The sequence below is a fragment of the Gigantopelta aegis genome, chromosome 9, assembly GCF_016097555.1.
Source record: "Gigantopelta aegis isolate Gae_Host chromosome 9, Gae_host_genome, whole genome shotgun sequence".
NCBI lineage: Eukaryota > Metazoa > Mollusca > Gastropoda > Neomphalida > Peltospiridae > Gigantopelta > Gigantopelta aegis.
In genome coordinates this window covers 33522988-33537634 of record NC_054707.1, presented here as the reverse complement: position 1 = coordinate 33537634, position 14647 = coordinate 33522988, and the positions used below count along the sequence as shown (strand labels likewise).

Genomic DNA, 14647 nt, shown 5'->3' with positions numbered 1-14647 from the left:
TTCGTATAACCTTGAAGGAGGCTCAGAATGTTTGAGTAGTTTTTGTTTTATTGTCTATCCATCCATCCATGTGACGCATGGAGCTGGTTGATGACCTGACTGTAATTATACCTATCACTATCGGATCCATCACCCTGCCACCTCGCTTTACCATCCTAAGATAAGATTTATTTATTCATCCACCTTCACTTGCCTTTGTCCGACATTCAATGGCAGATATGTATTTTTGTGCTGGGGTGTCATTAATTCATTTATTTATCCACCATTCATTTATTTATTTGTCCATCCATCCACCCACCCACCCATCCATCCATCCACCAACCCACACACCGACCAACCCATCATCCATCCATCCACCCACAGACCCACCATCCATCCACCCACCCACCCACCCACCCACCCATCCAATCCATCCAATCCATCCAATCCATCCATCCATTCAATCAATCCATCCACCCATCCATCCACTGACCCACACACCAACCCACCATCCATCCGTCCACCCACACACCAATCCACCATATCGACCCAGTGACTCACCCATCCATCCACCCATTCAATCAAGTCCAGTTATTTTTATTGTCCCAATTTAAAATTCAAATATTCTATCAAAGCTTATTGCAATTTTTACCTGGAATGTGTATTCAGTCCTGGGTTTAATGGTTAGGAGTTGTACTGAGAGAGCCTTTGGCTTAGAGGTGTTACATCTCACCAGTGTACAGTGCACCAGAGCACAATATTCCATGTGAACCATCACTATGTTCATGCATCAGATATATTATACAACTTCAAACTGACACAAATTGCCAATCAATAACATGTTAAATCATTACATTCTAAAATTACAAGTTGCAAACTTATTAGGATCACCAGAACTTCATTGATGTATTCCAAAATTGCATTATTCTGTACTGTTCTAGACTGCTTTTGGGAGACAATGTGCAGGACTCCAGCAGTCACATTGTAACTCACCAATTATGTAATGTAATTCACATATAACCTAATAATTGTTACCTAGTTACAAATCATGTGAACTGACTTCTGATTAAGAAATATTGTCTACTGGTGCACTTATTCTGGGCAGTTTGTTTTTGTTTAACAACACCACTAGAGCACATTGATTAATTAATCATCGGCTATTGAATGTCAGACATTTGGTAATTCTGACTCATAGTCATTAGAGAAAACCCACAACATTTTTCCTAAAGCTGCAAGGGATCTTTTATATGCACTTTCCCAAAGACAAGATAGCATATACCACAGCTACTGATATTTAGAGAAACCTCTCAAAACCGCACCCTCTGTAAACCAAATTCCCTCAAAACCGGACATTTTTCGAGGGCCCTTTTTAAATATCTGTACAAAAGAGAACCTCTCTAAACTGGATACCTCTTAAAACCAGACTTTTTACTTTGAGGCGAGGGTGTCCGGTTTAGAGGAGTTTCACTGTACCAGTCTTGACCGGCCTCGGTGGTGTCGTGGTTAGGCCATCGGTCTACAGGCTGGTAGGTACTGGGTTCGGATCCCAGTCGAGGCATGGGATTTTTAATCCAGATACCGACTCCAAACCCTGAGTGAGTGCTCCGCAAGGCTCAATGGGTAGGTGTAAACCACTTGCACCGACCAGTGATCCATAACTGGTTCAACAAAGGCCATGGTTTGTGCTATCCTGCCTGTGGGAAGCGCAAATAAAAGATCCCTTGCTGCTAATCGGAAGAGTAGCCCATGTAGTGGCGACAGCGGGTTTCCTCTCAAAATCTGTGTGGTCCTTAACCATATGTCTGACACCATATAACCGTAAATAAAATGTGTTGAGTACGTCGTTAAATAAAACATTTCTTCTGTACCAGTCTTGGTGCACTGGCTGGAGTGAGAAATAGCCCAATGGGCCCACTAACGGGGATCGATCCCACACTGACTGTACATCAAGCGATCGCTTTACCACTGGGCTACATCCTGCCCCTTTACTCTAGGCAGAAAAAAAGAAAGAAATGTTTTATTTAACGACGCACTCAACACATTTTATTTACGGTTATATGGCATCAAACATATGGTTAAGGACCACACAGATTTTGAGAGGAAACCCGCTGTCGCCACAACATGGGCTACTCTTCCGATTGGCAGCAAGGGATCTTTTATTTGCGCTTCCCACAGGCAGGATAGCACAAACCATGGCCTTTGTTGAACCAGTTATGGATCACTGGTCGGTGCAAGTGGTTTACACCTACCCATTGAGCCTTACGGAGCACTCACTCAGGGTTTGGAGTCGGTATCTGGATTAAAAATCCCATGCCTCGACTGGGATCCGAACCCAGTACCTACCAGCCTGTAGACCGATGGCCTGCCACGACGCCACCGAGGCCGGTTACTCTAGGCAGATGCCAGTACTAGAATTTACCACAAACTGACCTATATTAAATGGTTGACACTATTTTTTATATATACGACTGACCGTTATAAGTTAAATGTATTGAAACATATTTTTTTTATCTTGTGCTTTACAGAAAATTATGAACATAAAACTTAACCTACAGTATAAAGCAGATCTAGATCTAGAAAAACCTGTTGAGTGAATTTCACATTATTGAAATAAACAGCCAGTAAAATAATTTAATGATTTTGAATTCAGTAAATCCGTGGAAAGAAAACCGGAATTTGAAAACATGTTACATGCCTCAAAATCCAGGTTAATGATATACGTTAGTTTCCACTATAGGTGTTTCAAATGAGTACTAAGTGCTGTCTATTATATACTGACAATAAAACATACCGACAGGAATTGTGTAAATGGATTGACATTATCTTCTTTCATTTGTAAGTGAAATTGTGTTGAGATGTAAGTGGATGTTTTATTGACAACAACACTTCAATGATTTAGTTCAAAGTTAAAAACCTAACACTGACATGCTATATAACAGTTTAACATCCAACCATCACCAAAAAAAAGAGGGAAAAAAGAGGTGTGTTTAATAGAACCTCCTCACATTCCATTAGATAAGAAACCCACTGCCAAACCACATAGACCATTTTATCAAAACAGCACCAATACAGTTTGTTCTGTACCTTTGATATTATCAAAAATGAAAAAACATCACATAATTAATAGAATGTATCACAGGAATATATAATTGGTATGAACCCCCTTCCCCCCCCCCCCCCCAAAAAAAAAAGAAAAAAAAGAAGAAAACACTGTATCTTAAATATAAGTTTCACCAATTTTTACACTCTAGTAGAAATATTTTCAAGCATTGTTATTTTATAATAATAAAAATTAATTAAAATTCTGGAATTAAAAACAAAAGAAGAGGCCTTGAAATCTGCATACAAAATCTAGGATTGATTACAAATACACTATGCAGATACTGAACCAAATCCTGATCCAAATGTATATGAACAATAAAAAAAATTAACAAATTAAATGTATCAAATTTAGTCAGATTACAACTGGCAAATTGGTCATTTCATGGATACAAATACAAACTATATAATATTCCTTTGCAACACTGAGACATTGATACACATCTTTATAAAGATTTTATCCCCCAATATTATTCAATAAGACTTTAGACTACAACTGACAAAACAAAAAAATGTGTAACAATACTACCGGTACATGTACAACAATGACAAACTGATATACAGACCTTTTAAAAGATTTTACCATCAAAGCAAACCGAACAACTATAACATCATTATAATAATAACAGATCACAAATTTCTAAATCCTAAATCCAAACAAAACCAGGGGAAAAAAATCCTCATAATCTGGCCTACCTGTGGAGAGCGAAAAGAAAAACAGCTGAGAGAGAGAGAGATATTAGCCACTGATCACAAACCCATCTCCTCAACTCCAGGCCAGGTGTGCTACTACAACGTAGGTGATCGAATAAATCCAAGCACAGACAGAATAAGAAACCTATTGATCAACAACCACACACACACACACACACGTCGGGCCATACAGACTCCCAACAGATGACTAATTTTCAAATCAGCCAAATAATGAAATCCAAATTTTTTTTTACGAGGGTCCATCAATGATTTGCATTCCGAGACATCTGATGGGGTAGAATAATAAAAATTGATTGTGGATGCTGGCTATATATATACCTCCCTGAGCGAACAGACATGGGGAAACACAGGTCTGTCTATTGATTACTGACTCACGTGTCATCAATATTACCTGCTGCAGGTTTCACTACACAGAACAAGCCTTTATTCTTCGTACTGGGTCGCTCTACATTATTAAACCGTAATGAATTAACGTGAGTAGAACACAAGTCATGGACCAAGCAGCTTTAAGTTTTAGACAAATGATCCATTACTGACATTAATATTTAGCAATGTCAGCACATTTATATTACTGCATACAAAACATTATCCTTTATTACCATAAGGAGCAGGAGGTATCCAGTGGTAAAGTGCTCGCTTCATGCGCCGTCTGTCTGGGATCAATACCCATCGGTGGGCCCATTAGGCTATTTCCCATTCCAGCCAGTGGACCACGACTGGTATATCAAAGGCTGTGGTATGTGCTACCCTGTCTGTAGGATGGTGCATATAAAAGATCCCTTGCTAATGGGGAAAATGTTGTGATATATCAACGGCTGTGGTATGTGCTACCCTGTCTGTAGGATGGTGCATATAAAAGATCCCTTGCTAATGGGGAAAATGTTGTGATATATCAACGGCTGTGGTATGTGCTATCCTGTCTGTAGGATGGTGCATATAAAAGATCCCTTGCTAATGGGGAAAATGTTGTGATATATCAACGGCTGTGGTATGTGCTATCCTGTCTGTAGGATGGTGCATATAAAAGATCCCTTGCTAATGGGGAAAATGTTGTGATATATCAACGGCTGTGGTATGTGCTATCCTATCATTTCATTTCAACTTCTTTTCGTGCTTATATCCAATTAAGGTTCAAGCACGCTTTCCTGGGCACATACTTCAGCTATCTAGGCTGTCTGTCCAAGACAGGGGGTTAGTGGTTAATTGTTAGTGAGAGAGAAGAGAATGTAGTGGTGTTACACCTACCCATTTAGTCGTTAAAACTTGCTCTGGGTGGGAGCCGGTACCGGACTGCGAACCCAGTACCTACCAGCCTTATGTCCGATGGCTTAACTACGACACCACCGAGGCCGGTAATATCCTATCTGTATGATGATACATATAAAAGACCCCTTGCTACTAATGGAATAATGTAACAGGTTTCCCCTCTATGACTATGTCAGAATTACCAAATGTTCGACATCCAATATAAATCAATATCCTCTGGTGTTGTCATTAAATAAAACAAACTTTAATTTTATTACCATAAAATATCTTTACAAATATTGTTATGTGTAAATTCACTAGTTCATAAAAAATCTTTACAAATATTGTTACGTGTAAATTCACTGGTTCATAAAATATCTTTAAAAATATTGTTACGTGTAAATTCACTGGTTCATAAAAAATTTAAACAAATATTGTTACGTGTAAATTCACTGGTTCATAAAATATCTTTACAAATATTGTTACGTGTAAATTCACTGGTTCATAAAATATCTTTACAAATATTGTTACATGTAAATTCACTGGTTCATAAAAAATCAGCACAATCTTTCTTTAGTTTTTTTTATCAATTTTTTTTGTATATCTTTATAATTTCAAAAATGTTATTACAATCTGTAACCACTTATACTCACTTTTCCCCCAAACAATACTTTACTAAAAAAAGTGTTTACAGATGTTGAGTGACCATGACCTTTGAATTAAAAGACCTAACAATAACACTGAAAAAAATTACTTCTTTGCATGGTGCTGACTTGGTGAACATAAGAAGTCAATGACATGAAGAAAACAGATTAGATATTGAATGTCTACTTTTAGCAAATGTGACCTTGACTTCTGAATATCTTGAAAAACAATTCTGTTCATCTTCTTGAAAAAGATAATATATTTATAAGAGAGAAGTAAATCAATTAATATTTGAAATGTAACGACACACTCAACACATTTTATTTACAGTTATATGACGTCAGACATATGGTTAAGGACCACACAGATTTTGAGAGGAAACCCGCTGTCGCCACATAGGCTACTCTTTTACGACAGGCAGCAAGGGATCTTTTATTTGCACTTCCCACAGGCAGGATAGCACAAACCATGGCCTTTGTTCAACCAGTTATGGATCACTGGTCGGTGCAAGTGGTTTACACCTACCCATTGAGCCTTGTGGAGGACTCACTCAGGGTTTGGAGTCGGTATCTGGATTAAAAACCCCATGCCTCAACTGGGATCCGAACCCAGTACCTACCAGCCTGTAGACCGATAGCTAACCACGACGCCACCAAGGCCGGTTTGCCAGTTGGAAAAAGGGTAGGGGATATTTTTATTGCTATGGAACCTTAGCAATTAAGAAAATGGCCATGGCCAAATATATGTGATGTAAAAATAGTCTTCACAACATTTTCCATGAGTTTTCCAGCTATGTGTAAGATAGGAGTCTAATTTGTCAGTATTACAATAAAAATATAATTAAATTAAACAAGCATTTTGAAAGTACTGCCAGAGCAATACATGTCCAAATTTCTTATCTCTTAAGTTCCAGAGCCATAATTAACTGTCAAAATATGTAAATCACGACTAAAGTCAAACTTGATCTGTAACTATACATGACAAGGCTATGCACCAAATTTCAGCTCAATATCTTAAAACATTGCAAAAAAAAAAAATTGGTAAAATATGTCTAGATGGACAGACAGACAGACCACACAGACAGACAGACAGAGAAGAAACCTATATTCCTCTCAAGATGGGAATTTAAAAGTGACATAAAAGGTTGAAGGTTTCACAGAAAAATAGATGCCACAGAATATTAAAAACACCACAGCAATCTTCATGATATTGCTGACTGCCATGGTTAATTGCCAGGACTGACTACATGATTCATAGTAGTAAAAACAAATAATGCATATAATGAAACCTGTAGAACATTCATGTTGCAATAAATTACTTTTAAACACGCAAGTGTTCTGACTGGTATTGGTTTCAAGTATCAATGTAGGCAATACCGTACTGTAACATGTACACGATTAAAAAACAAAACAACAACCCCATATTAGTTTTTTTATGTTATGAAGTAACATAAGATTACAATCTATACAGACGTCAGCACAAACAATGGTGTAACAATACCAACATCTTTAGAAAAATAAGAAACTAAATACCAACAGAGTCAGGTTTTTGGTATAAAATTATAATAAAATATACATTAGATTTTGAGCTGAAAGGAAATGTGTATTTTGTTTTCTATGTTTGCGCTATGATGCATGAGTTCTGGACAATGTTATAAACATGTCAACACATCATTAACATGTGGTGTTCGACACATCTTCACAGACAACCTAGAACATGGTGTATTATTTAGTCAAATTAAGTATTTATATTACAACATCCATGGCCATTCTGACCACTTCTCCTCTTTTGATTTGCACTGCCAACCACCTTCTCTGTACTTACCCGATACCACACTTCGCAATGATCTTTTGGTGCTCCGGTCCAGTCGACCACTGTACACATATCATGCTCATTATTATGATCAAAGATGAATTACATAAATACAATGGTAATGGAAGCTGCCATCACTGTCACTTAACATAGAAGTGACTAGATGTACATGGCGACCATGTATATATAACCTCCACTGAGAAGGGCTGGCTATCTACATGGTGGTCGTTATTTTTTTGGGGGGAAAGCCCAGTGTAAAACCACCACACCCCAATCTAAACTTTCATCTAGTTATATCTAGAGTTAAATATTGCATAGTTGCAATTCAACTCGTTTGTGATGGATGGACACTTCTCATCTAGACTATAATGCACTTCCAAGATGACATTCACATGGTTTTGGTGCAGTTTTACAAGGCTATTCAAAGTTAATGTTAAAGTTAAATTGTTTAACAACACCACTAGAGCACATTGATTTATTAATCATCAGCCATTGGAAGTCAAACATTTGGTAATTTTGTCATATAGTCTTAGAGAAGAAACATGCCACATTTTTCCATTAGTAGTAAGGGATCTTTTATATGGACCATCCCAGACAGGATAGCACATACGATAGCCTTTAATATACCAGTCATCGTGCATTGGGCTAGAATGAGAAATAGCCCACTGACAGGGATCGATCCCAGACTGACAGCGCATCAGGTGAGAACTTTATCACTCAAAAACAAGCCAATCATTCAAAAAACAAGCCAATCATTCAAAAAACAAGTTTGACATTTCTACCGTATTTTGTATTGAACCTTTCAATCGGTCATTGGTTATATCCACTATCATATTTTGAATGAGCCATTGACATTGCAGTGTGGCATACAATATTATAAATTACACCTTTTCTTAACTTGACTCTGACAGCCCACAGTGAACACTATTTCTCACTGCTGAGAACAATTTAAATACCAATCTACTATGGCACATAATTTACTTTAATAATCAGTTTTAATGGTTTAGAGTAGATACTTGTATACAGTGTCACAGTAACACAGAGATATTAATACATAAACACCCTTGTCACCTAAATACATGTCACCTGGAAATAACATGTACTGATATTAAACTGATATAATATACATATAAACCAATTTAATTAAAATGTTCTGTTGCTGCTGTAAATCATATAACAATGAAGTTTGTTTTGTTTAACGACACCACTGGAGCACATTAATTAATAATCAGCTATTGGATGTCACGTAGTCATCAGAGGAAACCCACTACATTTTATATGCACCATCCCACAGACAGGATAGCACATACTATGGCCTTTGATATACCAGTCATGGTACACTGGCTGGAACGAGAAATAACCCAGAGAGCGCACTGGCGGGGATTGATCCCACACCGAGAGCACATCAAGCGAGTACTTTACCACTGGGCTGTCTCGTCCCCATATATCAATGAATGAATGAATGTTTAATGAAGGCATCAAATATCAATATCATGCTTCCAGTGAATGTTAATGTATGCAATGTTTAAAAACCACAAAGGATATGGTAGCTTCTCGACAGGTTATCTTAATGCTGGGTGTATATAACTGCTACTTTCTGTTATGATGGCAGTTTTTAAACAATTATATGTGTTGGGATTTACCCAGGATTTTTCAACAGGGTCCCATGTCTGAATAGACTGGGAAAAGTAGTGCAATTTAATCATAATTAGGATGGATGATGAATGAATGAATGAATGAATGAATGAATTAATTAATTAATGTTTAACGACACCCCAGCTCAAAAATATACATTGGATATTGGGTGTCAAAAAAGGTTATTTAGGCCATTGTTAAATTAATTTATCATATAACAGACATAATTACAAAACTATTTACACATCAAATTGGTACCGGTAATCTTCAGCACCACTTGTTTTTGGGAAGAGGCCCATGTAATGCCTGGAAAAATCCTTGTTGTGTAAAAGTGTATGATGAAGAAAAAACAATTGCTTATTTCCTCCCCGACAGGCCTCTGAAGACATCCATCACGTGAAATTGACACCCCCAATCAGTGTAAATTGCTCGTGGGTTGTCCCAGCGACAGCAGGGAAATGATCATAACATTGAGCTACATTATGTAATTGTATTCACGCTGAAGAGAAAATAATCATTAGGGCAGGAAGAGTTCCCTCCCATTACTATAAAAGCAGCCCGCCCAAAGAGACCATTAAGAGTGTTTCATTAATGTTATTTGATTTTAGGGTAATCCAAACAAATTGATTCCCACTGTGTAACAGTATCAATGTCGAGTATTAAATAACACTGATGTAACAGTCAGTAATAACAAGTATTAAATAACACTGATGTAACAGTCAGTAATAACAAGTGGCATGCAATGAGCAAGGAAAAATAATTAAATTATGGGTGCGAGTGCGATATATTTTAACATGCTCCTATGAGCATACCACTGGCAATACTGAGTCCCAGTTATAGCATGTGGTGGTTAGAATGGTAGCGTGTAGCCCCGGTAGCTACACTGACTGACGCAAAATGGCACAACAGACTTACACCTTTCTTTCTTCTTGTCAGCTCCAAGTTGATGAGTTAATTAATTATTAAAAAATAGTATACGTTGATTTACTTAATCACAAGTCGGAGCAACTTATGACTCAACTACCTCGCTCACCGGCTTGACTCAAGATGTTAAATTATGGAAATTAAATGTGCAAATTGTACAAATGGGCATCAATTTTAACATTGTAAATTGCTTAAATTTATGGTGAATTGCTTAAACATGCAGTCAGCTGGCTAATCCAGGTATTTGCTTTAACCAGAGCTGAAATAATCCCAATTATGTCTATTAAGTCGCTGTACAGATGGTTTAAGCAATATTTATTTACCATCAAATATGTGGTACTGCATGGGGCTGGCCACCAGGCATATACTCATATTAAATGTTAAGTTAAAAGTTTGTTTTGTTTAACAACACCACTAGAGCACATTGATTCAATTAATCATCGGCTATTGAATGTCAAACATTTGGTAATTCTGACTCATAGTCATCAGAGGAAACCCACTACATGTTTTCTAATGCAGCAACGGATCTTTTATATGCACTTTCCTACAGACAGGAATGCACATACCACGGCCTTTGACCAGCTGTTGTGCACTGGATGGAATGAGAAAAACCCCAATCAGTTGAATGATTCCACCAAGGTGGTTCGATCCTGCGACGCAAGCACCTCAAGCCAGCAATCAACTGACTGAACTAAATCCTGCCCCAGAGATGAATTCATTCCAATCATGTCCATTAAGTTGCTGCACAGATGGTTAAAACAGTATGTATTTCCCATCAAATATCTGGTACTGGGGCTGACCAACAGGCATATACTCATATTAAAGTTAAGTTGCATATACTCATATTAAAGTTAAGTTGCATATACTCATATTAAAGTTAAGTTGCATATACTCATATTAAAGTTAAGTTGCATATACTCATATTAAAGTTAAGTTGCATATACTCATATTAAAGTTAAGTTGCATATACTCATATTAAAGTTAAGTTGCATATACTCATATTAAAGTTAAGTTGCATATACTCATATTGAAGTTAAGTTGCATATACTCATATTGAAGTTAAGTTGCATATACTCATATTGAAGTTAAGTTGCATATACTCATATTGAAGTTAAGTTGCATATACTCATATTAAAGTTAAGTTGCATATACTCATATTAAAGTTAAGTTGCATATACTCATATTGAAGTTAAGTTGCATATACTCATATTAAAGTTAAGTTGCATATACTCATATTAAAGTTAAGTTGCATATACTCATATTAAAGTTAAGTTGCATATACTCATATTAAAGTTAAGTTAACAGTTTGTTTAATGCCATCACTAGAGCACATTCATTTATTAATCATTGGCTATTGGACGGATATCAAACATTTAGTAATTTTGACATATAGATAGGAAAACCCACTACATTTTCCCCATTAGAAGCAAGGGATGTTTTAATATGCAACATCCCATAGACAGGATAGCACATACCATAGCCTTTGATATACCAGTCATGGTGCACTGATTGGAACGAGAAATAGCCCAGTGGGCCCAACAAATGGAGATCCATCCTAGACAGACCACACATCAAGCGAAGCACTTTACCATTGGTCTATACGTCCTGCCCCCCCCCCCCCCCCCCCCCCCCCCCCCCCGTGATTAAGAGCAAGTCACACCAACAAGCGCCATCAAAATGACACTGTCAAGTCAAAATCTGATAAAATCTGTTAATTTATACCACCTATTATAGTGACTCTTTTTTTTTTCAAAGTCCTGAAAACTCAATTTTAATCTGACTCATTTATGATTTTGCCTATGAAAAAAAGGCCTAAAACAATTGGAAGTAATTCCTTGAGTTCATAAATGCACATCACAATTGTGCAATATGTCATGTGAATAAAATTATTTTTGTAACCATGGTTTTGACATGCAATGAAATGTTTAAAAGTAGCATGTATGAGTGTAACAATCAAGTACAATTCATAACTAAAACCAGGTTTCAAATTTTAATTTTTGGGGTGTATGGCAAGTATTGCCTTTAGTTTAATACCAGAAATTGGGACATCAAGGCAAGTTGGCAGGTAACTAAGACACACTTTTCCTTCAAACAACGGGTACAAAGACAAGTTACTTTGTATCAAGTTTTCTCAGAGAAAAACAATTTCTCCTTGGTGCCTTGGCCTCTGGCCTATGAAATTTACCATTCCTTGCATATATACAACATGGAATGAATGGGAAGGGTGCGTTGGCAAACCATGTAGTGCACCACAGTTACCTCTACATGCACAGAATACAACATTCAGGCCTATAAAATGTGTGTGTTTCAGGTTTCAATAGTGTAGACAGGTAGGAACTTTTTTTTTTTACTTTAAAAAAAAAAATTAAATCGAGAAACCATAATCGGCCAAGGTGTTCCGAATCTAGTTTGCTGATAGCAAAAAATCAGGGATCACGATTTTAAATTAAAAGTTTTTTTGGGAGGGGGGTTTTGGGCTTCTAAACATTTCAGGGTCGCTACATAAAATTACAGTAAGTCAGGAATCCAGAAACACACATATATTTTTTTTTAGGCCTCATTAAGCTACAACATGTGATTTACACAGAGAATCAAAGCCTCACCTCTTCATTGGTTTCCGGACCCGCCCCAACAGTGACCGTGTGTCTGCGAGGCTTGCGGCCGCGTCTGCTACTCTGTGACTCCATGTCACTACTCAGTGTGTCGTTAGATGCAGACAGGACGTCATCTCGGTCAGGAATGCTAGCTTCGTATATCCTAGAGTCATAATCTTGTTCTTTCTCGGCCGACGAAGCCCTCACATTTCGACCTTCGTATACACTTTCATCACCCACTTTATTAGCGGTGGAATGTCTGCTACTTTCATGTACCTGTACACTGCCGTCGATTATGTGTTGTCGAGTCTTGTCATAAATTTCAGAATCCCTTTCTTGGCTTCTGGAACGATTTTGGTAACTAGAATGACCATAAATGTCCGAATCGCCTTCTTCGCCCCCTTTTATGAGTCTGTTTCTCTCGTATATTTTTTCGCCCCTTTCCTCGCTTCTGGTTCGATATCTATGTCCTTCATAGTCACTAGGGTTTTTCACCGAGGTATACAGCGGTTCTCGTTGACTTGTGGAAGCGTAGTGCCCCTCGCAGCGGCGTGGATCTGAGGTAGGTGGTGGTTGTGCGTGGGGCACGCCCTTCTTGCCGTGTTTCACATACAACACCTCGTGCCCTGCAACCAGAGCATTATCGGACGCGTATCTCTCGATGCCCGCGTGCCGATCGGGTACAAGACGATGTCCCGATTTGGATCTCTGTTTTATGTACACGGGTTCGACGTCGACCAAAGCACTGTCGGAGGTGTACCTGGAAGGAGTGCGGGACCGGTCGAGCTTGAGGGGGAGTTCGTACCCAGCGCTGTCCGACGGGTAGGTGTGTCTCACCAACACGGTCTCGTGGTCGTTGAAGTTCTCCCGTGACATGTAATGCATCTGCACGTGCACACGCTCGGGTTTCGCCGGCCGGCCGTAGATGACGTCGTGTGATCCATGCTTCACGTACACCGGTTCTTGATCCGTGAACTCGGCCTTCGACTTCAGTCGCCCGTGCTCACCGTGCTTCACATAGACTGGTTCTCTCTCACTGTAGACCGGGTTGTACACATTGCCATGCGGCACTCTACCCACTTGTCTCCCTTGTCTCACATAGACCGGTTCCACGTGACCCGGTTGGCGGTGACCAAACGTTTCCAAATCAGCTGGGTACCGCTCTATTCCACGTTCAGTCCGGGGTTGTCTAACCTTCTGCTGGTTGATGTGATGACCGTACACCGATTCTTTCCCAACATTCACTACTTTTGTTTCAATCTGGGGAACTTTGACAGGAGGGATCTGTTTCGCTTTACTTTCCGGCTGTTTTGTGTGGGGTTGCTTCCCTTTCTTCTGTTCGGTCACGCTCTGAATCTGATGATCATGTTCCTCGTTCAGGCTGTTTGATGATGACCCTGTAATGATAAAGAAAAAACTAATTTAAATTGTTGTTTACATGAATATATATAATTTTAATTAACTTAAATTAATATGAATACAATGTCACATTTGTATGATTATCCAGTTTTAGGACTGACGAAAGTCATTAGTAGCAAGGGATCTTTTATATATACACACCATAGCACATACCACAGCCTTTGAGATATACCATGCAGTCTTGGTGCACTGGCTAGAACAAAAAAATGTAAAATGTAAGTACGGTAGCCATTGCTATTTTGTTCTTTAAGAAATGATATTCTATCTAGAGTATATTATCAAAGTAAACAAACAAATACAAACAAAACATTTTATTACTATCAGTCAAATTACCGTACATTATATTGACCAAAAAAATGTTCTTAATAAGTGTTACATAATTTTAGATGGGGGAGTGGTCTTGCATTACAAAATGTTACATATATGGGGGGGGGGGGGGGGGGAGGGAGTAGTAGTATAAAATTGTCACATATTGTATAACTGCTGAACGGTGTACTGAACCTAACTCCATTTTTGAGTCATGAATGTGAATTTGTTGATGATAAACTGGCCCTAAGACAATCAGGGTCTTTTTTGCATGA

At 38.2% G+C, this 14647-nt stretch overlaps 1 protein-coding gene across 1 annotated transcript in view; it reads right to left on the bottom strand.

Annotated features, from left to right (window-relative positions):
- The window catches only part of LOC121380885, a 161864-nt gene that overhangs the window by 85691 nt on the left and 61526 nt on the right, over nt 1-14647 (bottom strand). The window contains 1 exon segment of the mRNA XM_041509892.1: nt 12657-14044. Coding sequence (XP_041365826.1) covers nt 12657-14044 — 1388 coding nt within the window.